This window comes from Primulina huaijiensis, chromosome 4 (assembly GCF_012295235.1).
Source record: "Primulina huaijiensis isolate GDHJ02 chromosome 4, ASM1229523v2, whole genome shotgun sequence".
Classification (NCBI taxonomy): domain Eukaryota; kingdom Viridiplantae; phylum Streptophyta; class Magnoliopsida; order Lamiales; family Gesneriaceae; genus Primulina; species Primulina huaijiensis.
Window position 1 is genome coordinate 10,389,637 of NC_133309.1, and position 26,205 is coordinate 10,415,841.

The 26,205-nt window shown below is 40.8% G+C and overlaps 2 protein-coding genes across 2 annotated transcripts; both read right to left on the reverse strand.

Annotated features, from left to right (window-relative positions):
• Positions 1 to 10,932: 10,932 nt before the first annotated feature.
• Positions 10,933 to 14,192, reverse strand: LOC140974880 (uncharacterized). The gene is made up of 3 exons (XM_073438369.1): positions 13,530 to 14,192; positions 12,017 to 12,380; positions 10,933 to 11,471 (listed from the first exon to the last, which is right to left on the reverse strand). Exons 1-3 carry the CDS (start codon positions 14,190 to 14,192, stop codon positions 10,933 to 10,935), a joined length of 1,566 nt encoding a protein of 521 aa, XP_073294470.1.
• Positions 14,193 to 18,825: 4,633 nt separating this feature from the next.
• LOC140974881 (uncharacterized) lies at positions 18,826 to 19,239 on the reverse strand. The gene has a single exon (XM_073438370.1). It carries the CDS (start codon positions 19,237 to 19,239, stop codon positions 18,826 to 18,828), a length of 414 nt encoding a protein of 137 aa, XP_073294471.1.
• Between the last annotated feature and the right edge of the window lie 6,966 nt (positions 19,240 to 26,205).

Consider the following 26,205-nt stretch of genomic DNA (forward strand, 5'->3'; position numbering starts at 1 on the left):
AATTTCCTTACAAATTGGCAAACTGGGTCTTTTTTAGTCGGATTCCCAAGACTATTACGATGACGCTCATCTTGGAATTGTTTCCAAAAACGGAGAAGTTAAATATGCACGTGTCCACTAGAATGCGTCTCAAGAGTCAATAAGATGTCATCTAAAGACTCTTTACTCAACCAATTATTAATGAAATCAATTTTATCTTCTCTGTTATTGGAAACACATCCTAAAGATCTGCATCTTTTGTCACAAGTCCATCTTGCACACTTATGACAAACCCCTAACCTTTTGGCCCCCCTTTTTTTGCATAAGTGTTTTTTCCTAATCCAGACAAATATCGAATGAGCAATGACTGTGGAACTTCTCCTCCTAATAGGACCTTAGCTTCTATTACAAGACGAATATCTTCTTGAATTTTTTTTTGCATTAGCAATCTCAATCTTTCACACCTTCTTTCATAAATTCGTCTGAGAAAATTTTTAGAAAAAGAGGGAAAATATTTACAAATTTTTGAGAGAATTTCATCCATTTTAAAAAGAAAAGAAATGGTTTTTTTATCAGCAATTGTGGGAAACTGATTCAACCGAATATGAGAGCCATGGAGTACCGTTATCCGCCATTTAACCGGGAAAATAAAAAAGATTAAGGAAACCTCAAATAAAAACAAACCAAATTAAATGCAACACAAAAAAATCAAGGATCGGAAAGGGAAATAAACACTTCTTGAAAGATTTCATTTTCTAAAAATGGTTTAAGCCTTTGTCTATTTACTTTAAAAATATCACAATTTTTAGGATTTTCAATGTCCACAGCTCCATAAGGGTACACATGTTTTACAACATATGGACCTGTCCATCTTGATCGTAATTTTCCTCGGAATATATGAAGTCGAGAATTATAAAGCAAAACTTTTTTACGAATATCAAATGATTTTCTATGAATTGTTCTATCATGAAATGATTTGAATTTTGCTTTATAAATCATTGAATTCTCATACACGTCATTTCTGAGATCATCAAGTTCATTAAGTTGCAATTTGCGCAATTTGTTGGTATCATCTATGCATGAATTAAAAGTTCTAATCGTCCAATAAGCTTTATGTCCTAATTCTACAGGCAAATGACTATGTTTTTCGTAAACCAATCTATAGGGAGACATATTCAATGATGTTTTAAAAGTTGTTCGATATTCCTAAATTGCATCATTAAGTCACAGAGACCAATCTTTTCTATTTGAGTTAACAGTTATTTCCAAAATTTCCTTTATCTCCCTATTAGCTAATTCAACTTGTCCATTTGTGTAAGGACCTTGTATCGTATTATCATAAATCTTATGTTGATTATTGATAATTCATGAAATAATCATGTGATTACGTATATGATGTATATCATGACAATGAAAATGAGAAAATATGTGATGATAATGAAAGATTGTATTATAAATTTATTTGTGTTTGAAAAGTATGCTGAACCGCGAAAGAAAAATGACACATGTTATGGTTTTTAGCATACTTAACTAGTATTAGTCCAAATGGAATGAGGCCAACTTCATTGGAAAGCTAATACACAGTACTAAAACTTTCATGTCTTGAGTTTTGTCCAAATCCATTTGGAAATAGGGGCAAAATCATCCCGAAGTATATCGTGTGCTTTGCAGTTCATGCACTGACACATTTTGAGAGAATGAGCATAACTCTGGCATACGATATCCACATTGAGTGAGGTTGGTGGCAAATGAAAGCCAAGATATAAATCTACAACCTTCATGTTTATTACTGTTTCTAATTCAAAACCTAAAATAGTGTTTCGGACGAGCAAGGCGCGTACCCTCGCAGAACTGCGTGCGCGGGCAGAACTACCCGCGCATATGCGCGACTGAACTCGCGCATATATGCGCGAGTTTGATCACGCATATGCACGAGTACCTCTGTAGCACACGTTATAAGGCTCATAAAGATGAGTTTTCAGTACATATCTTCATTTTTCTTTGAATCTTTGAGAGAGAAAAGAGGGAAATCGATTTCTACCGTACGAAATCACCTCGAAACGTTGTCCAAACTTGGAACAAATTATATATTCGGAATCCTCGCGTCGAGAGCTTCCTTTTGAGGTAATATTCTTCTAGTTTCAGCACATTTAATTATTAAAGTGCTGGAATAGCATGTATTTGAAGTCGAGATTCATATATGTGGTAGAATAACCAACAAGAAACTATGTTTTGAAGTAGGAATTGAATTATGTTATGATTTTTATTTGATATGAATTTTCAAAGTTTCAAAAGATATTCGAAACTTATATTATTGAATTTGAATTAAATTATTGATTGAAATGAATGTGTTATTGATGTAGATAGAGTTTCTATACTGAAATCTTAAAGCTACATCAATTAAAAACGAAGAATTGAGGTGTGTTGCGACCGGGTAACATACGACATGTAACTGTATTATATGATATATGTTTAATTGATTGGATTGAGAATACATTTCTATATGCCTTATTTGTTGAGTTTATGTGGCATACATGACATGCACGTTGAGCTATGATCTTTGGATACCCTGATATGATTTGATTTGATTATGGTGTTTGTGAACATGATGCTATGTTTGGTATTACATGACCCTTAAAGCATAGTCATTTGTGGCCCCGATGATTGATTGAGATTTGGGATTTGATGACGCTTTGTCGACGTTATTATATGAGTATCCCTGATTGAGGCCGGTGTGCCAGCTCGAGCAATGATTTGATAGCGATTTGATTGATTTTGACATGTGCTCAGTGGATGAGCATTCGACCTCATACCTCCATGACATACATGCATTGCATATCATATATCATCGTTTAGATATTTGTGGTATATATTGTTGTTGCTTCAGATTGAGCTTTGCTGACCCCATAGGAGCTGTTGTTGTCTTTGTACGTGGACAATGACAGGTACTCCAGGATATCAGGAGGCCGGAGAGGGTGCTTCTGGAGGGAGTCACAGTTTGAGCTAAGGCTTATGTTTTTCCCAGTGTATATATGTACCTATATACCAGGGCATGTCCCGAGGATATGAGTTGTTTATATGTGGTTGATTTTGATTATGTGTGGGCATGTTTTTATGATGTGAGATGAAATAATTTTTTTAGTATTCAAATGATATATTTTGGGCTCATTGTAAAAAAAAATTAAACATGTTTTCCGTTGAAATTAATTAACATAATCAGATTGCATTGTAATAACCCTAATCAGATTGCATTGTTTTAAACTCGTGTTGGTTCATGGTCCGCATGATCGAGTTAGGAGGATTAAGCCACAAGTGTAGTGATTTCCGTTGGTTTACCATTTTCGTTGGTACACGGACCCGAAGCCGGACTCTGACACAGGGTCCGTGCCCTTGTTTCTTTCGAAGTGTGAATTTCAGATTCTACACGGACCCAGACCCTGACCCTGACACGGGGTCTGTGCCTTGAGTTACCGAGGCTACACGGACCCAGACCCGGATGTGTACACAGGGTCCGTGTCTTCACTTCATATAGGGATTGTTTTGGGGTTCGATGTCATGGTTTAGTATGATGATTAAACGAGGTCGAGCCCTAAGAGATTTAAAACGTCATAAGAAAATTTGTCATTTTTGGGTGTGAGCATGACTAATACGTCTAATTTATGAAAGATAAGTGTTTGAACTCATGTTGGTATGTGCAGCAGTGGCCTCAAGCGAAATCCAACGAATCTCTCAACGCCATGTAAGTAGGTTCGACGTGCAAAAGAAAATATTTTATTTTTTTGAGGTATGCTAAATGTCGTGTAACCAATTATGAACGGGTTTCGAAGTCGGTGAACGTGGTCGAGGACCTCTCCACCCCGGTAAAGCATGACCGGGTTTAGATCAGGATTTGAAAGCGGTAAAGCATGACCAAGGACCAATCCACCCGGTAAAGTGTGACCAGGGATCTCATGTATGTGGTAGTGGCTTTTCCCTGCCAGCCCAGTACAGTGTTTTATTATGATCAAGCACATTTATGTATGGGTCACTTGCTTTGAAACATATCTCTACGCAAAATGATGAAGTTTATGTATGTTCAAGTATGTATGATGCAAGTATGTTTATGAAAAGTTTTATGAGGATGGCACGTCTTTGTTCATGTTGTTACGTTAAAGTTTATGTATGTATGCTCTACTTTTAAGTTGCATGTTATTTTATTACGTATTACTTGTTATATCCAGTTTATTCATGCTGAGTCTTTAGACTCACTACACTTGATCGATGCAGGTGAGGATGACTTTGAGGAGACGAGAGGTGGGGACCAATGAGCCGGATTGGACTGCGCAGGAGGCTAAACCCGAGGACCTCCTATGTTTTAAGAATTTTATGCTTGTTGATGCAACTCTGATTTCTAGTTATCGTTTACGATGTTTAAACAAGTATTTTTATTAAACTTTATTGTGATCTTTTTAATGCAAATATTTTGGATGAAATGTTTATTTTTATCGCAATTTGAAGGTTTATTTCTTATTTAAGAAAATTTTTATGTTTCAGCAAATTTTAAAAGTTGTTCAAAATACGTTATGTTACAGTTGGTATCTGTAATATCCCGACCTTTTTTCATGTTATTGTTGATGGTGTAATTCATGATTTCTTGTGATAAGGTATGGTTATAGATATTTTCATGGTTATTGGTTATTGATGTGAACACGCTGAAATGGATGAGCCGGGTAAGGGGCTCCAACGGATCAAATCAGTAATTTATAGTGTTTGGGAATTTGAGTGAAGATAATGGCTGCAATAGCACCTGCACACAATAAAAGAAACTCGTGAATGGGCGCCGGAGGAGTGTCCGACGTAGCCACTCCGATGCTAAAGTCAGCAGGTTTTCAGATGAACACAAGCAATATTTGAGAGAAAATCTGTAAATGCTTGAGAGTTCAAGGATTTCAGAATCTATAAATGACATTAATACCTTCTATTTATAGTAGAAAATAGGTAGGTACCTCGTTTCCAGAGCCACCTAATAAGTATGGTTAGTCGGCTACCATACTATAGCTTCTGATGACTTCTAAGACACTCCAAATCCAAGTGGTTCTGACAGATTAGATAGCCTGTATAGATCACACTTAAGTGTGGTACAATTTCCGAGGTAGCTCAAGTGGCAAAGTACCCGGGTATTAGCTTGAAAGCCCGGGCTATTAATAATGATTTCCCGGTAAGAGAAGTGCCCTGGTGATAGCATGGGGGCCCCGGTTATGTTCTGCCCAAGAAGAGAAGAAAAGGCCCGGGCTATGGGAAAGGTACCCAGCCTATCGACTCTGATATGGGCTATACAATTATTGTCCCGGGTCGATCCATGACCCGTATCCTTATGGGGGTATCACCACCCATCCGTAAAATAGTCGGGCTATAGTCTGACTCGCTGTCCCGATCAGTCATACTTGTTTTTCCATATATAATAATTCAGATTTTTGTCGAGGCCTCATATATCCCGCGCTCGAGATAAGATGCCGGGGCCTCATATCTCCCGGGCTCAAGCAAAGATGCTGGGGCCTCATATCTCCCGGGTTCAAATATTTTTTCGTTTAGTATTCTCGGGTAATTAATACCATGTAATAAAGACGTGTGCTCTTTAATTCCAACGGTCGGAAACGTTTCGTATTCCGAGAAGCCGATAAGTCTGACACATTAATAATTGTGCGTGTCCTTCCATATGCCCGCACAACTTCCTAGATTCATCCTGATCATCCAATTTGATCTAGTTCAACGGTGGAAATTGATTCCCTCCCCTTATAAATATTGGCTAACCAGTTTTTCAAAAATCACTTTCAAATTCAAGCTATCGGCGAAGCCCTTGCAAAATCTTTTCTCGAAACTCCGTCGCGCAAAACCACCATCTTCCGACGATATTCTACCGCTTTCCTCCTCGAACTCGTAAGTTTTTCTTTTTAAAATCATGTTTAATTCTACTTCTTCCACCTCAGGAGCGAATGCACGAGCCTCATCGAGGTATGAGTCCACCGTGATGCGTTCTGATTCTCCCCCGTCTCCCCCTCGCCGCTCTATTACCCAGCCTTCTAAAAACCCTCAGCCCACCAAACCAAACCGACTTCTTCAAAACCTTTTTCTTCTAGCCACTCCCGAGCTCTTGCAAAGAACAAGGGCAAGGGCAAAGCCCGGGCTCCGAGCCCTCCTTCAACCGAGATCCCCCTGGTTCTCCTCCATGAGAAGCACCCTGTGCTCGGGGGCAGACGAGGAGCTCCGGGCTCTATCCCTTCCAATTTTTCCATTCTGATCCTCGATCCCTCTGAGCGGGTAGATCACCCCCACCCTGCTGTACTACCTTTTTCCAAGATCAAGTCAGAAATGGTCTCCGGTTCCCCCTTCCCTCCTTTTATATTGAGGTTGCCAAATTTTTTGGTGTACCTATCAACCAACTCCATCCTAACTCTTTCAGGATTATGGCCTCGGCCTATGTCTTTTTCAAAATGCACAACTTTGCCATCACCCCCCTCATTGTTCACTACTATTTCTCCTGCTGGCTTGGGGATAACGCCTTTTCCCTGACTGCCAGGCTTAATGCCCAGTTCCTTGATGACATCCCTTCTTCCCAAAAGGGATGGAAAGGAAGATATTTCTTCATTCAACTCCCGACCCCTTTGCCTAACCGGTTTCCTCCCTTCTCTACCCCCACAACCTACCCTTCCCAAGGCCTACAAATATGAGGAACCCTTCCTCATAAGCCAGAAATTGGTAGAGGATAAAAAATACTCCTCTTCTATCCTTATCTCTACCGATAACCTGATAGCATACGGTTTGAGCCCCCGGGTCGAGGACCCAATGGACCGGGTGATCGACGAAGTTTCTGGCTCGGGTTCTCTACCCGGTAATTCTCTTCTCTTATCTGTCTTCCTATTATCTTAGTTTACTTGTTTAATTTCTCATAACCCTGTCACTTCTTTATTCAGATAATTCCAAGATGTAGGCGGCCTTTGCCAAGAAGCGGGCAGCTGAGAAGGCAGCCCAAGAGAAGAACATGGCAGCTTGCCGAGCAGCTGTTGAAGAAGAAAAAAGGCGAGTTGAAGAGGAGGCAGCCTTAAGATCTGAAGCTGCCCGGGATAATACTCCCCGGGATCAAGAAGAGCACGGTCCTCGGGTGGTGCTCGAGACCATAGAGTAACCCGATGATCTCATTTCTATTAGGCAGAGGAAGCGAAAAGCTGTCCCCAACCCAGAGCTGATCGTCCTTGAAGGCAGTCAGGGCACCTCCTGGTCCGTTCAATCGACTCCCCTCCGCCAACAACCCTCCAATGAACCCGGCCAAGAGCTTCCTCAAACTGATTAGCCTACCCAGGCTAATATCTTTTTTGAGGGGGCTACTTCCACTGGTGTTAGGCGCCTCAAGCAGATACTCAACCCTGCTGAGGAGGCATTTTTGAAAAGCGCCCCTGTCGGCGTTAGTTTCCTGGAAGGATCAAACCGGCTTCTGTCTGTAAGCTCTATCCTTTATCTCTTTCTTCTTCCTTTGTTGTTGTTGTTTGTTTTTTTTTTAAACACCCTTTGTACAGGCGGCTTAGATGATTGTCTTGGCATTTGAGGAGGTAGCTACAGTGGCCACGAAAAAAGGTCAACAAGCCTGGGCGGCTCAAGAAATCCATGACCAACTTCAAGGAGAGATTGCCCGGGTTCAGAAACTTCATGAGGAGAAAACCGTCGGTCTCTAGGCTTCCCTGGAAATGGCCAATCAACAATTGGCCTCCACTCAGATTGCCCGAGATGAAGGCCTAGCTCGGGAGGAAGCCTTTCAGAGGAAAATTGCGTTCCTGGAGTCTCGAGTTCGCTATCTCGAGGATGAAGCCAGCACACAGAAACATCGGGCTGTTATTGCTGAAGATAAGCTCGGGCTCTTGCAGCTGACCCAAGAAGAATGGCGGTCCGTCTTCCTCCAATCCTCGGAATTTCAAGCGGCTGTTGAAGACAAGTCTTAAAACTACTTCAAAGTCGGCTTCGAAAAATGCCAGGAGCAGTTCGAGGAAGAGGGCCTAATCCCGGCAGGCAAGGAGGGCTTCCCGGACATTGACAAGGCCATCGACTCCCTTCCCAAGGACGATGCTGCTAAGAAGGAAGCTGAGAAGGCTCCCGAGGAGGCCAGGGAACAATCTACTGCAGTAGACTTAGAATAGGATTATAATTTTTGTATTTTTGTACTTTTTCTTTTGTAGTTCTTGGCCTCCGTGCTCTCATTAATAAAAATTTTCTTTTCCTTTCATCCTTCTCGTAATAACAACTTGCCATATATTCAGCACCCGGTCTTCTAACATAATCACAATGTTTATGTCTCAATAAGTCAAAAAATTTCTAAGTGTTGAGAAATAACCGGGAACCTTAGTAAGTGTCCGGGCTGCTAAGCTTTCGAATCCTAATAATAATCCTTGTATTTTAATAAATGCTCGAGGTATAAACCCTTTAAGTCAAGGCACAAAGACTTTGCATCGTATGAATGGCAGTATAGAAACCATAGGCCGGGGAGCATGTCCCGGGACTTGGGAATGGTCGAGGTGTGTTGCCCCGAGCCAGGGTGTAGTGCCCTGGGCTTTTTAAGAACAAAGGTACGGAGCCTTGGGCCTGGGAGCATGTCCCGGGACTTTGGAATGGTCGAGGTGTGGTGCCACGAGCCAGGGTGTAGTTCCCTATGCTTTTTATGAACCAAGGTACGGAGCCTTGGGCCGGGGAGCATGTCCCGAGACTTTGGAATGGTCGAGGTGTGGTGCCTCGAGCCAGGGTGTAGTGCCCTGGGCTTTTTGTTGATCAAGGTGTGGTTCCCCGAGCCAGGGTATTTGTGCCTTGGGCTTTTTGTTGATGGAGGTGTGGTTCCTCGAGCCAGGGTGTCTGTGCCCTGGGCTTTTTGTTGATCGAGGTGTGGTTCCCCGAGTGAATATATAATAACTAGATGCACAATATGTGGCGCCTCAAACCTCGCCACGTAATCATACAACATGCGACGTCATATGCATAAAAAATTTCTTTTCAACGACGTAATAATATAATGCATATACAACACAATAGTGCAATAACCACACTATCTACGTCAATGCAGCAGAAACAGTATAATAAATACACACATACAACTCAAGTAAGACAATAAACTATACTGTTTCTATCTACTATCAACTACAGGACAGTTTGACAAGACACACCTAGTCATTCACCACTATCCTGTCTCACAGCAGAGTCCTGTAACCTGTCCAACAGAAACATCCCCCAAAGGGTGAGCATACACAACAATCATCATCGTAATACATAACAGTTATATCATCAACAATATAAAATATAACTGGAATGATAACAAAAATACTCTCTTTGCTGTCTCTGGACAATCAAACCACCAACGATATCAACGTCATCACTACCATACTACTGCTACAACAACATCGACGATACGTCTATCGTCGCACCCCAACACCGGCGACAGCAATATCGTCGAATGAATAACATCAACGATACGTCGCACCCCTACTCCGGCGACAGCAATATCGTTGAACGAATAACATCGACGATACGTCGCACCCCAACACCGGCGACAGCAATATCGTCGAACGAACAACATCAACGTGACGTCTCCCAACAAACGACAGCCAACAATATCAACGATAATAAACAACAACAGATATAATATCAAATCACCCAATACCAGTGATTTATCATCGTTCAACGCAATAGTATTCATCAATACTAAACAATAACAACATATGCTCGTACGTCAACACGTACATGATAATCGAGTATATATAAAATCTGGCTATTTCTTTGATCCCGAGGCTTGGGATGTATCTAGATAATTCAACAACAATTATCAGATCATTGTCAACGTATCAACACAGTCATAACAGCCTCAATATATAACATCAAATAGCCCGACAACAATTAATTCAACAAAATATAAAACTCGATTATAAATTCTTATCGTTCAACAATTTAATATTCTGATGTATTTAATTCACAATACTACCATCAAATACATCATAATTAATTAACTTCAAATAATAGGCTATTTTACAACATCCGTCAAATTACAAAAACTTTATATCAACGTGTAGCCTATACTTCGTAGACTCCGAATATACAATCAGAATTAATAACAACTAACAAACAACTCTCCAATCTCAATTCAACGATTAAAATCCCTAATTATAATAAATTAGGAATAATTCAAAACAACAACACAATAATCTTCTCAACTTCGTTAAGATCATACACTATTCAAAAATCTTCAATTTCATTATGATTTAACAATTTATCGGATTTATTCCAGAAATCGTCGAATTTTAAACATCACCAAAACTATAAAATTTATATATCAAATCAAAGACCTCGTGTCAACGATCCCAGAACTGAAGTCGGTTCATCGATTGGATAAAACGATAAGTCGCAAGATCGAATAGAAAAATCTAAAACCTTATTCTCTTTTCTCCAGAAATATTACTGTGTATTGAAGAAATGAATCCACCGTCTCTTTTCAAATTTATCTTCTTTTTTTTTATATATATTATATTATATTATTAAAATAATATAATATAATATAATATATACTATTTAACATTTTAACACGGTATATCCCTTTGGAACAGTCAAACGATCCAATTTTTCAAAACTCAAAACATGGAACTTCTATATCTTTGAGTTTTCTACGTTATATCCAAATCTCAAATCATTTGGACTTTATATGAGCAAGATATGTCACGTATTACCATTTTGTCATTAAAATTAATTCATTGTTTTTCAACTTATTTACGAAAATGTCATCAAAATAAATTGAATCTTTTTCAACTTATTTACAAAAATGCCATCAATACTATTTTCTAGTTGTAATATTTACTTCAGACATTACATTTCTACCCCCTTAAATGAATTTCGACCCCGAAATTAATCAACAACAGTAATAACATGCACAAATAAAGATACCTCATACCATCAGAATAAGTAGGGGTAGAGCTCCCTCATATGCCGCTCTGCCTCCCAAGTGGCCTCTTCGACACCTCTATGCTCCCACTGAACCTTCACAATAGGTATAAGCTTACTACGAAGCTTCCGTTCAGATCGATCCAAAATACAAACTGGTCTCTCAACATAAGACACATCAGGATCTAACTGAACCTCAGAAATATCCAACACATGTGAAGGGCCTGGCTCATACTTCCACAACATCGACACATGAAATACATCATGAATACCAGATAAAGATGGAGGTAGAGCCAATCGATCCAAAGTGCCTATCCGCTGCAATATCTCATACGGGCCAACATATCTCGGTGCTAACTTTCCTTTCATACCGAATCGTACTGTACCACGAAAAGGAGACACTTTCAAAAATACTCGATCGCCCTGCTGAAACTCCAAGGGTCTTCGTCTTTTATTTGCATAGGCGGCCTGTCTATCTTGAGCTGATTTCAATCGCTGCTGTATCAACTTTACTTTCTGTTCCATCTCAAAAATCCTCTCAAGACCGGTAACTGCAGCTCGATCAACATCATCCCAGTATCACAGAGATCTACAACGCCTCCCATACAATGCCTCAAATGGAGCCATCTGAATACTACTTTGATAACTATTGTTATACGCAAACTCCACCAATGGAATAGATGACTGCCAAACAGATTTAAAATCCATAACATAAGCACGCAACATATCCTCCAGCGTTTGAATAGTACTCTCAGTCTGACCATCTGTCTGAGGATGATAAGCTGTACTCAATCTCAACTCTGTCTCCATCGCAGTCTGCAATCCTTCCCAAAAATGAGAAGAAAATCGAGGATCTCTATCAGATATAATAGACACTGGAATCCCATGCAACCGTACGATCTCTCGTATATACAACTGTGCCATCGTCAATTACGTACTACTCATGCTATAGGGTATAAAATGTGCAACTTTCGTCAATCGATCAACAATCACCCAAATAGCATCAATAGTTCCAGTGCTTATTGGCAAATGAGTCACAAAATCCATCGATATTGCTCCCATTTCAAAGTCGATACTTCTAAACTCCTCAATTCACCTCCTGGCCTTCTCCTCTCAGCTTTGATCTGTTGACAATTAAGACATCGACGCACAAAATCAATAACATTACGTTTCATTCCCTTCCACCAAAATTGAGAGCGTAGATCCTTATACAACTTCTTACCACCAGGGTGGATAGAATAACGACTACAATGTGCACGCCGCAATATGCCCTGGCGCAACTCCGAAGTATCAGGAACTACCCATCTATCATTCATCCTCAAAATGCCATCATCAGCAACTCTAAACCGATTATCTTGTTTCTGAGAAACCAACTCTTTCCATCGCTGAACTCTCTCATCTGTCATCTGTGCTTCACGAATACAACCATATATATCAGGTTCAGCTAATAAGGTCGATACCTGGATAGGAGTCGTCGAGATATCAAAATCATTTCCCAAGGAACAACAAGACATCATCATAGCTGATAAACGACTCACATCCTCTGCAGTACAACTAACTTTACGACTCAATGCATCAGCTGTAAGATTGGCTCCACCAGGATGATACTCAATTTCACAATCATAATCTTTCAACAAGTCTAACCACCGTCTCTGCCTCATATTCAACTCTGTCCGAGTAAACAAAAATCTCAAACTCTTATGATCCGTATAAATCGTAAATGAGGTACCATATAAATAGTGTCGTCATATTTTCAAGGCAAAGATAATGGCTGCCAACTTCAAATCGTGCACAGGGTACCTAGTTTCGTGTGGTTTCAGCTGTCTCGAGGCGTATGCCACAACATGTCGATTCTGCATCAAAACACATCCCAAACCATGTAATGATGCATCAGTATAAACAACAAACCTCTCGATTTCTGTTGCGATTGATAACACCGGTGCGGTCGTCAGTCGATGCTTCAACTCCTGAAAACTCCTCTCACATGCTTCAGACCACTGAAATCGCACACCTTTCTGAGTCAACTGTGTCAAAAGTCTAGCAATCTTTGAAAATCCCTCGATAAATCGACGAAAATAACCTGCTAAACCCAAGAAACTACGGATCTCTGGTACAGATGTAGATGCAGACCACTGTAACACGGCTTCGACCTTCGTTGGATCAACAGAAAACCCATCTCTCGATATAACATGACCCAAGAAGACCACTCGATCCAACCAAAACTCACACTTACTGAGTTTGGCATACAACTGTCTATCTCGCAGTACTTGTAATACTGAACGTAAATGCCAAACATGCTCAGCCTCACTCCTGGAATATATCAATATATCATCAATAAACACGATAACAAACCGATCGAGATAAGGCTGAAATACCCTATTCATCAAACTCATGAACACAGCTGGAGCATTCGTCAACCCAAAAGGCATAACCAAAAACTCATAATGCCCATATATGGTCCTGAATGCTGTCTTCTGAATATCCTCCTCTCTATCTCGTATCTGATGATATCCTGACCTCAAATCAATCTTCGAATATACTGAGGTTCCCTGCAACTGATCAAACAAATCATCAATACGAGGGAGGGGATATCTATTCTTAATCGTTACCTTATTCAGCTGTCGATAGTCAATACAAAGCCGCATCGTTCCATCTTTCTTTCTTACAAATAAGACTGGTGCACTCCAAGGAGATACACTAGGGCGAATGTATCCATTGTCCAGCAAGTCCTGTAACTGGGCTTTCAACTCTCTCAACTCTGCTGGTGCCATTTTGTAAGGATCACGAGAAATAGGGGAAGTACCTGGCATCAACTCAATCCCAAAATCCACCTCACGGACTGGTGGGAAGCCTGGAATCTCATCCGGAAATACATCAGCAAACTCAGCAACTACATGTATCTCCTCTCTTCCCACCTCTTTTTTCTTCTCTGTCACATCTACAGCATAAATAAGATAACCCGCATGGCCATGCTCCAATAACCGAGACATCCGGATAGCAGATACCAACGGAACACGGGGACGAGAACCCTTCCCATAAAATGTCCACCGCTCTTTCTCATCGGTGTAAAAATATACTACTCGCTGATAACAATCAACAGTCGCACAATATCTCCTCAACACATTAATTCCCACAATACAATCAAAATCAGTCATCTCTAGAATAATCATACCAGATCTCAACTCATAGCCCTCATAAGAAATAATACCATCTGATATCATTGATACAACTGATATATCAACTCCAGAGGGTGTCGAAACAGAAAGAGGCATAGACAATTAAGACGAGCGCATATGATGCTCAACCACAAACCTCTTCGATATAAATGTATGCGAGGCACCTGTATCAACAAGAATATAAGCAGGATAAGAACATAAATAACACTTACCCGCTATCATCTCCTCTCGTGCCTCCTCTGCCTGCTCTCGTGTCAACGCATACACCTGTGCCTGAGGCNTAGATCACCTGTTTTGAGTGTGGCGGTGTTGGCCATATAGCGAGACAATGTCCTAGCCGTGAGGGACAGCGAGAGCCCAGGAGTGATAGAGGTAGATCCTCAGNTTCTGTCCCTGAACAGACTGAGAACTGCCCCCACGACTCTCAACCCATCGTGAATCAAATCGGCGCTTCCCAGATGATGCTGTTGAAGAAGATGAACCCTTCTGATATTTAAAAGATTGTCCCTGCGGTCGCAATGACTCCTTAGTCGGCTCTGATAATCGTCTCTGAGCCCCATACTCCTGCATAACCATCTCAGCCATCTCAGCCCTTGTCACTGCATCCTCAAATGATACCGGGTTATTTGATTGCACATGATCAAATAATTCTAACTTCAACCCTTTCAAGAAGTGCCTCATCTTCGCATGAACATTCGTAGCAACATGTGGCACATATTTCAGCAATGCAGAATATCGAGTCTCATACTCAGCAACAGACATACTACCCTGTCTCAAATCTTCAAATTCTTTATCTTTCTTTTGCCTGGCTGATATAGAAAAATATTTATCAAGAAAACGAGACCGAAACACATCCCAATCAACAATACGTCCCTGAGCTCTCAATCCGGCCTCAGTCGTCTGCCACCATAATAATACATTTCGCGAAAGCTGAAATGTAGCCAATAGTAACCAAGCAGATCTAGCACACGGTGCAGTCACAAATATCTGTTCTATCCTCTCAATCCACTCCTCTGCTCGCTCGCCAGTCTCAGAGCTATCAAATCTCGGCGGAAGATAACTGCTGAACTGTGCCAAAGTCAATTCACCATGCAATAAAGGCTGATTTGCAGGTGCCTGTCTTATAGGAGGAGGTGGCAATGGATTCATCTGCCCAAACCCACTGTCAACCTCGTCCGTTTCCTCGCGTGGATGTACCTGTTCTCTAGCTGCCATCACTGGAAATCAAATTGTTAATCAAAATATTTAACAATTACAATCCAGTAATCATCAACACACCTTTTGTACGAAAGCACACGCAACTAAAGAACAATCAATCATACGTAGAAATCATCAAAAACAAGTCAAATGCACAGACACACGCAGATAATATCGTCATCCAACTCCCTCATCACAAACCCAACTTCTAACCATCTCAGACATCTAACATATGCTCTGATACCACCAATTGTGTCGCCCCAAACCTCGCCACGTAATCATACAACATGCGACGTCATATGCATAAAAATTTTCTTTTCAACGACGTATTAATATAATGCATATACGACAAAATAGTGCAATCACCACACTATCTACGTCAATGCAGCAGAAACAGTATAATAAACACACATACAACTCAAGTAAGACAATAAATTATACTGTTTCTATCTACTATCAACTACAGGACTGTTTGACTAGACACACCTAGTCCTTCACCACTATCCTGTCTCACAGCATAGTCCTGTAACCTGTCCAACAGAAACAGCCTCCAAAGGGTGAGCATACACAACAATCATCATCGTAATACACAACAGTTATATCATCAACAATATAAAATATAACTGGAATGATAACAGAAATACTCTCTTTGCTGTCTCTGGACAATCAAACCACCAACGATATCAACGTCATCACTACCATACTACTGCTACAACAACATCGACGATACGTCACACCCCAACACCGGCGAAAGCAATATCGTCGAACGAATAAAACCAACGATATGTCGCACCCCTACTCCGGCGACAGCAATATCGTTGAACGAATAACATCGATGATACGTCGCACCCCAACACCGGCGACAGCAATATCGTCGAACGAACAACATCAACGTGACGTCTCCCAACAAACGACAGCCAACAATATCAACGATAACAAACAACGACAGATATAATATCAAATCACCCAATACCAGTGATTTATCATCGTTCAACGCAATAGTATTTATCAATACTAAACAATAACAACATATGCTCGTACGTCAACACGTACCCGATAATCGAGTATATATAAAATCTTGCTATTTCTTTGATCCCGAGGCTTGTGATGTATCTAGATAATTCAACAACAATTATCAGATCATTGTCAACGTATCAACACAGTCATAACAGCCTCAATATATAACATCAAATAGCCCGACAACAATTAATTCAACAAAATATAAAACTCGATTATAAATTCTTATCGTTCAACAATTTAATATTCTGATGTATTTAATTCACAATACTACCATCAAATACACCATAATTAATTAACTTCAAATAATAGGCTATTTTACAACATCCGTAAAATTACAAAAACTTTATATCAACGTGTAGCCTATACTTCGTAGACTCCGAATATACAATCAGAATTAATAACAACTAACAAACAACTCTCCAATCTCAATTCAACGATTAAAATCCCTAATTATAATAAATTAGGAATAATTCAAAACAACAACACAATAATCTTCTCAACTTCGTTAAAATCATACACTATTAAAAAATCTTCAATTTCATTATGATTTAACAATTTATCGGATTTATTCCAGAAATCGACGAATTTTAAACATCACCAAAACTATAAAATTTGTACCTCAAATCGAAGACCTCGTGTCAACGATCCCAGAACTGAAGTCGGTTCGTCGATTGGATAAACCGATAAGTCGCAAGATCGAATAGAAAAATCTAAAACCTTATTCTCTTTTCTCCCGTAATGTTACTGTGAATTGAAGAAATGAATCCACCGTCTCTTTTCAAATTTATCTTCTTTTTTTTATATATTATATTATATTATTAAAATAATATAATATAATATAATATATACTATTTAACATTTTAACCCGGTATATCCCTTTGGACCAGTCAAACGATCCAATTTTTTAAAACTCAAAACATGGAACTTCTATATCTTTGAGTTTTCTACATTATATCCAAATCTCAAATCATTTGGACTTCATATGAGTAAGATATGTCACGAATTACCATTTTGCTTTTAAAATTAATTCATTATTTTTCAACTTATTTACGAAAATACCATCAAAATAAATTGAATATTTTTCAACTTATTTACAAAAATGCCATCAATACTATTTTCTAGTTGTAATATTTACTTCAGGCATTACACAATATTTCTCTGAGAAAATAGATCTTTCATTATATCTTGCAATAAAAAATTACAACTGTTAAGTACAGTACTTTTTTAAATGAAAAACATTCCAAGGCCTTTTGAGAGAATGTCCTTGGGCATCTTCTAGATAAAAAAATCCTGAGCTGACCTTCCGAGTTATTTTATAAGGTCCTTCCCACCGAGCTTCTAGTTTCCCAACATCCCCAACTAGATTGACTTTTTTCATGACTAGATCCCCCACTTGGAAGTCTCGGGCTCGGACCTTCTTGTTGTATGATTTAATGACCCGGCCCCGGTATGCTTCCATTCGAATCATTGCTCGATCTCTCTTGTCTTCTACCAAATCCAATTCCATGGCCCGGCTTTGACCATTGCTGTCCGGGTTAGATTCTACACGGGAAGAAGTTTGTCCGATCTCAACTGGTAAGAATGCTTCGGCACCGTATACCAAGTTGAAGGGAGTTTCTTGAGTAGGTGCCCGGGGAGTGGTTCTATACGCCTAGAGAACACTGGATAATTCTTCCACCCAGTCCTTTCCTTTGCCTTGTAGCCTGGTTTTCAATGCTTGTACAATAACTCTGTTGAAAACTTCTGTTTGGCCATTAGTTTGAGGGTAGGCAATGGAAGTAAAAGACTGAGTGATTTTCATTTCCCGGCACCAGGATGTAATCTCCCTTCCCTGGAATTGTCTTCCATTATCTGAGATCAGTCTTCTGGGTACTCCAAACTGGCATACTATGTTCTTCAACAAAGACTTTAAAACTTCTTGTTCAGTGATCTTGGCCAATGGCTCGACTTTTACCCATTTGGAAAAATAATCCACAGCCACCAGTAAGAACTTCTTGTGAGCCCGGGCATTTGGAAAAGGGCCCACAATATCCATACCCCATTGATCAAAGGGGCAAGATGCCCAAATAGGCTTCATAGGAGTGGCTGGGGTATGTTGAAAATTTGAATGATGTTGACATCCCTCACAAGCCTGGACCACTCGAGCAGAATCTTGGCTAAGAGTTGGCCACCAGAACCCGGCAAGTATTGTCTTCTAGGTCAAAGCTGTTCCTCCGAGATGCTCAGCACAACACCCTTCACGAATCTACCGGAGGACATAATCAACCTCTCCCTCTGGTAAGCATTTTAATAGAGGTCCCTGGAATGATATCCTGTATAGGACATTATTTAAGAGAACAAACCTAGGAGCTTGTATTTTAATCTTTTGAGCTCGAGCTTTGTCCTCGGGTAATTCATTGTTTGTAATGAATTTGATCAGTGGTCTCATCCAGGAATCCTCGGGTACTGGTAATATTTCTTCCTCGGTGGAAAGGACCATCCGGGAAACTTGCAAGACCTCCTGGGTGCTGGCTTATGACAATGAAGCATCCACTTTTGCCAGAGCATCCACCTCTCCATTCTCCTCCCGAGGTATTTGTTCAATACCCCAATCCACAAAGATTTTTGCCTGGGTTTTTATGAACTGTAAATATTTTAGCATCCTGTCATCCTTAGCTTCATAAGCACCCTTTATCTGCTGAGTGATTAATTGCGAATCAAAATACAGCATAACCCGGGAAGTTCTGATCTCCCGAGCAGCTCGGATACCGACGAGGATAGCTTCATACTCGGCCTTATTATAGGTTACCAGGGAATCAATCCTTACAGTCATTTTAATCTTTTCTCTTGGGGAGGATATTATCACAACCCCTACTCCACACCCCGCAAGGCTAGACGCCCCATCCACGAACACTCTCCATACTTTCTCTTCATCGGGTTGGACCATCTCGGATAAAAAATCCGACAAAGCCTGTGCTTTGATGGCCACCCGGGGTTCGTACTCGATATCATACTACCCTAATTCCACCGCCCAATTGATCATCCGCCCGGCTACTTCTGAGTGAGTCATAATTCTCCTCAAAGGGCTATTAGTGAGCAATATGATTTGATGAGATAGGAAGTATGGTCGCAGCTTCCTGGCGGTCACAACCAAGTCCAGGGCAATCTTTTCTATTTCACTGTACCGGAGCTCGGGGCCTCTCAGAGCATGAATGACATAATACACAGGCTTTTGGTCAGAGTCTTCTTCTTTTATCAGTACTAAACTGACAGTATACTCTGTAGCAGAGAGATAAACAAACAATTTTTCCCCGGGCTCGGGCTTTACCAATACAGGGAGCTCAGCAAGATGGATCTTCAAATCCTGGAAGTCCTGTTCACACTTCTCATCCCACCCGAATTGTTGGGCCTTCCTCAGGACCTGAAAGAATGGATAACTCCGGTGTGCTGACCGAGATATAAATCGAGAAAGAGAAGCAATCCTCCCGGTCGGCCCTTGCACTTCTTTGACAGATCGGGGAGATGACATGCGTAAAACAGATTTGACTTTCTCCTTATTTACCTCAATCTCCTGGTCTGTCTCTATGAACAACAAAAACTTGCAACTCTTTACGCCAAAGATACATTTGGTCGGATTAAGCTTGATCCCATATTGCCTTAGAGTGGCAAATGTTTCTTCTAAATCGGCAATAAAGTCCGCAACCTCTTTAGACTTGCCCAAAATATCATCCGCATACACCTCCACATTCCTGCCCAGCTGCTTCTCAAAGACTTTATTCATAAGACGCTGGTAAGTGGCCCCTACATTTTTCAACCCGAAAGGCACTACAACATAACAAAATGTACCTCTCAAGATGATGAAGCTTGCTTTATCTTGATCATTTTTGGTCAAGAGGATTTGATGATACCCCTGGTAACATCCATGAAACTCAGCAACTCAAAGCCCGAGGTGGAATCCACCAGTTTGTCTATTCTGGGCAGGGGATAATGATCTTTAGGACAAGCCTTGTTGAGATCACGGAAGTCCACGCACATCCTCCACTTCTTGGTGGACTTAGGCAGCAAAACTAAATTCGAGAGCCAGGTAAGAAATTGGATTTCTCGAATGTGTCCGGCCTACAACAGATCTCTTACCTGTTCGTTAATAACTTTGTCCTTTTCCGGACCAAAGTGCCTTTTTTTTTGTTTCACCGAGTAAGATCCCGGGAGAATATTCAGTTGATGCTCCTATATCAGGGGTGAGATCCCCGTCAACTCCTGTTGGGACCAGGCAAACACATGAATATTAGCTTTTAAACAATTGATTAAACTGACCCGGGTGGATGGATTGAGGTCTCGAGCCACCCGGATCTGCTCGCCTGGTCCAACTTCTACAACTTCCTGCTCTTACTCAGCCACAAAATGTACCTCTCCCTTTTCCACTACTCTTCCCCCTACTTCATCAACCCTTGCTCTCTTCCCCTCCCTTCTGGTTTTGCTCTGATCAGCCCGAACTGCTTCCATATAGCATTTTCGGAAAGAAGGTTGATCTCCCCGGACTTCTCCTACCCGGGTTCCCACATGAAATTTGATCTTTTAGTGGTAGGTGGATGCCACGGCCCTTAATTCATTCATAGCCGGCCTCCTTAGAATAATGTTAAACGATGACGGGGAGTCCACCACAGTGAAAGGGGTCATAACTGTCTTTTTAAGATCTTGGGAGCCCAAAGTTAGTGGCAAAACAATCTCCCCTTCCTGGTAAACCACATGGCCAGCAAAGCCAACGAGTGCAGTCTCTATAGCTTCCAAATGATAACCCTGCAAATCCATCTGCACAAAGGCATCTTTACAGATAACATTAACAGAGTTGCCCGAGTCCACGAAGACTCACAAAATATCATAATTGGCTACCCGGGCTTGGATAACCATGGCGTCATTATGGGGTAGATTTATCCCCTTTAAATCTTCCAGGCCGAAACGTATCACCGCCTCATTTCTCCTCATCCCTTCCACCTCCATACAATATTGTCTACTCCTCGACTTCCTTGCCCGATTGGAATCTCCATCAATGGAGCCTCCTGATATCATCTTTATTATCCCCACAGCCGGGGGCGAAGATTTCTTCCTCTCGGGCTCTTGCTCTCTCCTCTTCCCAAGATCACCTCTCGGGATATCAACTCTCGAGGTGTCCACGGTGGACCTTTCGGCCTTTTGTTAGATTGATTATGCCCATGGATGGTAGGCGAAACATAATCTCTTTTCAAAGTCTTGCAATCCCAAGTATTATGGTAACAGACCCCATGAAGAGTGCAGAACCCACTCTTCTCGAGCCTGGTGAACTGCTGTGATGGCAACAAATCCATGCTACACTCTTGGACCTCCCGATCCCGACTGATCTTCAAGGGTACGTGCTGAGAAAAATGCCCCGGATTATTCCTCCTCTATCCTCTCTCCTCGGGCTTTACCACCCGGTCTCCCCTCTCTTTCCTTCTCGCTTCTCTCTTCTGTTTCTGGGCTTCTTCCACATTAATGTATTTTTCTGCCCAGGATAACAAGTCCTCGAAGTTCCTGGGTACTTTTTTAGTCAAAGATCTTAAAAACTCACCTTCCCTTAAGCCTTGAGTTAAGGCAGTTGTCTTTGTTTCGGTGGCACAAGTAGGGACATCCAAAGCCACTTTATTAAATATTCTTACATAAGCCCTCAAACTCTCTTTCCGGGCTTTTCTTGACCTCAAAAAGACTTAATGCAGTCTTCTTGTATTTCTTGCTGCTGCTAAAATGGTGTGAGAACAGATTCTGGAATTCTTTGAAGGAATTGATACTTTGAGGGGCCAACCCCTCCAACCATCTCTGAGCAGAATCCACCAGCGTTGTCAGGAACACCTTACACTTGATTAGATCAGTATAACAGTGTAACATGACCATATTTTCAAACCTGGTCAGGTGCTCCTCGGGGTCTGCATTGCCATCATAGTCTTTCACTTTGGCAGATTTGAAGTTCCCGGGAAGTGGTTCCCGGACAATGGATTCAGCAAATGGGCAACTTTGGTTAATGCCCGAGAAGTACTTCAACTTTCCAGCTGCCTTTCTAAGACCTTCATCTTTTGTCTCAATTCCAACAGCTCTTTCGCCATAGTCTGGGATTTGAACTCAGCACTAGACTCACCATCCACCTCTCTTACTTCATCCTCTTCCTTTCTTCCCTGATCCTGCTCCTGCTCTTCTCTTGGAGGGGTGGCCTGGCGTGAATGTTCTCTCCGGGCCACAGCTTTATCCACTGCTTCGGAGATCATTCTAGTCAGGTCCTCCGGGGTCATGGTAATGAGATTGGGTCCTGTGGGAGGAACACCACCACCTTGTCCCGAAGTACGCGCATTATCCCCAAGAGCCCGAGAATTATCTTGTTTATTTCTTCGTGTATGAGCCATATCAACGTCTAAGTCTCAATTTCCCACAGACGGCGCCGATGATGTGAACACGCTGAAATCGATGAGCCGGGTATGGGGCTCTAATGGATCAAATCAATAATTTACAGTGTTTGGGAATTTGAGTGAAGATAATGGCTGCAATAGCACCTGCACACAATCAAAAAACTTGTGAATGGATGCAGGAGGTAGCTCAAGTGGCAAAGTACCCGGGGATCAGTTTAAAAGTCCGGGCTATAAATAATGGTTGCCTTGTAAGAGAAGTGCCCGGGTGATAGCATGGGGGCCCGGGTTATGTCCTGCTCAGGAAGAGAAGAAAAGGCCCGGGCTATGGGAAAGGTACCCAGCCTATCGACTCTGATATAGGCTATCCAATTATTGTCCTTGGTCGATCCATGACCTGTATCCTTATGGGGGTATCAGATATGGATATGTTTATTGGGATGATTAAATATTGTTATTGTTTGGAGTTATGTTTATGGTTAGTGTTGTTTATGGAAATGAATTGGTAGAATAGAAAGTTGATCTTGAGCCAAATAGGAAATAGAAGTGCAGAAACGGTATGAAAAATGTGGCAATAGTTGTGGTTTTTAGTATATTGTTTTTTATATTGATCCAATTGATGTGAGGTCAATTCCATTAGAAAGACAAGGTATAAGGCTATAACTTTCATGTTTTAAGTTTTGTTCAAACCATTAATAAAGACGAGCCAAAAGTGGCCCGAAGTGTGTCGTGTGTATCATTGTTCCTGCACTGACACATGTTGGGAGAATGGGCATAACTTTTTACTCAGACCTTCAAATGACATTAAGCTAATTGGAGATGCAAGAAAAGACTTAGGGCTACTACTTTTATGTTTACCATTTTGGCTAATTCGGAAAAAAAAGTACAGTTTTGGCCCTTGGACAGTGGGTACACGGACCCATACACGGACCCCTACATGGGGTCCGGGTCTTGCCAAGCAAAATGTGTGATTTTCAGAGTGTACACAGACCCATACACGGAGGGGGGCACGGGGTCCGTGTCTATTGCATAGAAAACACGTTTTTAGTGTATTTTGTAGGCTTTTAAATTTAATTCTTGACCCTTCTACTCATTTCTCATTTCTCTCCTTCTCTTTGATCTTTTCTTGTCTTTTCCCTTCAAGATTTTCTTCCCTTCAATCTCTACTCAGAGTTCAAGGGTTCTAGTAGAATTTTTAGTGTCTCCTACCTAAGATTTAAAGTTACAAGATAATCATTCTATATTTTTGTAGTTAATAAGGGTTTGGAGTTTTGAAGGATTAATTTGAATTGATTGATTTCTTGGAATAATGGTGATGATTTATTTTATTGTTGTGCTTATTGTTGTAGGAATCATTTAAGATCATCATAGCCATCATTTACTTGTTGGGTTGTAAGTAGAAGCTTTCCCTTCAAATGCTCACATGATATATATGCACAAAAGCCATTTTGATTGATGTCTAGCTCCTTTCATTGCTATGTTCTTGATATATTTGTTGTTATGTATCCATTGAGCAAGCATTTCTATTGAATTTGTTGATAAAGGAGCTAATAATTTCATTGTGTCTACCAAGTGTTTGTTATAATTCCTCAATGAACTTTCCTATAATTAAAGCCAAGGAATGATAGTAATTCATACATATCATTGGCCAATGTTGTGATTTTGGGTATCTCTCACAGTTATGATATTTATATCATAGAGATACTATCCACAGGTCACAGGTCACAGAACTATCATTTCCTTTCCTTTATTTCATGCCATGATATACCATCTATATTGATTTGTTATCTATTGTTCATTGAGGATGGTATTATTCATTGTTCATTGCCATATTTCAAGCCAAGTCATGTATATGTACTTGTTATGTAGAGGCCTAAAAATCCTTACTTGAAAATTTGCGGAAAATTTAATTTTTTTTTCTTTTAGAATAAATGGAGTGCCTCATTCATACCAAAAACTGATAAAATATTTAACGTTCAAAACAGCAGCGGAAGAAATTATTACTTGCCAAAATAACAAGTTAAAGTATTCAATAACTAATAAAATATTTGAGCATCAAAATGGCAAGTGCTGAAACTGAGGTCCTCGGGTGCCACTACTGCCGACTCGAGCTAGCTCACTGGTCCCCGCCCTCGATCCCGACATCATCAGTACCTACAACAATCAAGTCTAGTGAGTCTAAAGACTCAACATGCATATATCGTAAATAACGAGTAAATATAGTAAAATTGCATGGGAGTAAAATTTCATGTCATGAGGCATATCGTAAAATGTCGTGTCATGATTAATTATAATACGTGCATAGCTGAACTGAAAATCATAGTGAAACTGTTTGCTCCTTGGAGCCCTGTACTGAAATAGCATATAATAATTTTCTGTGAGATTATGGTCTACGCAAGTGGTCCCTGAACTGAACTGAACTGAGCTGACCGATACTGGTGACCGGACCGATACTGGGGATCGGATTTACGTCTGATCAGACTACTGCCACAGTACTGGGTGAAACAACTGAACTGACCGGTAACTGGTGACCGGGCCGATACTGGGGACCGGACTTAAGCATGATAGTAAAGTGACCACAAGCAATATCGCATAAATCTCAAAATTTGTATTTTTGCACGTAATATAATTAAATAACTGAATTAAATATCCTGTACCCATTTTACTGCTTGGATTGGATCGCTCCCAGGCTCGCTGCAACCTAAATATGCCATGAAAAATATGCAATAGATTTATGGGACCAAACTATACAATAACTTTAAAAAATGTGACAATTACGCCTACCGACTTCGTATTAAATCATGACTCCGAGCCAACCCGAACCAACACTGAACCATCATGTAGTCATGATTAAAATACGTCTAAAATGATCAAATAATGCTCCTAAAATGGTGAGGGCCGAAATCTAGGTGAATGGAGGCCAAAACATGAAACGCTCTTTCGAGAGTCAATTTGGCACATCGCACCGTAAATTCTCGTACGACCTCAAAAATGATCCGAATCACGAACGGTCAAAAACATGACCTTCCTAACTCGATGAGGCACTGTCCAGTCCAAGGCCATGGGCTAAAAGCCAACCGAGAACTCGAACGAGCCACTGAACCGTCACAGCAAGTTGCTGTCCAGAAATACAGCAGCTGTGCTTTGGTTTCTTGCGTCGATTGCGAGGCTAATGGCCATTGGGGCTTGAACCACCGACCAAAATCTCTTACCAACATCCCAAGGAATGATTTGAACCATGGCTAAGGGCTTTAGACCAGCCACAATTCGAAATATTCCAGCAACGACCCAAACGTTACAACCGAGAACAAATTCTGCACGTAGGATGCATTGCTTTTGTTTTGCTGTCACGAATCGTTCCAATGGCCATTTGATTGACCATGACACGATCTAGACATCTAGGGGCATGGTATGAACCGTGGCTAAGGGCCATAGGCCAACCAAGATCCACACCATCCACCAAACCAAAATGACACATGCTGTAAAAATGAAGGGCCGAAATGGGG

Excerpts from the sequence above, each read along its gene's own strand:
- LOC140974880 (XM_073438369.1), bottom strand. The coding sequence starts at position 14,192 with ATGCCTCTTTCTGTTTCGACACCCTCTGGAGTTGATATATCAGTTGTA. Across the intron at positions 12,381-13,529 it reads ACTATCGACAGCTGAATAAG|GTATCGACCTTATTAGCTGA; the intron begins GTAACGATTAAG and ends ACTCCTATCCAG. Across the intron at positions 11,472-12,016 it reads TGAGAGGAGAAGGCCAGGAG|TTACCGGTCTTGAGAGGATT; the intron begins GTGAATTGAGGA and ends ATCGAGCTGCAG.
- LOC140974881 (XM_073438370.1), bottom strand. The coding sequence starts at position 19,239 with ATGGTCCAACCCGATGAAGAGAAAGTATGGAGAGTGTTCGTGGATGGG.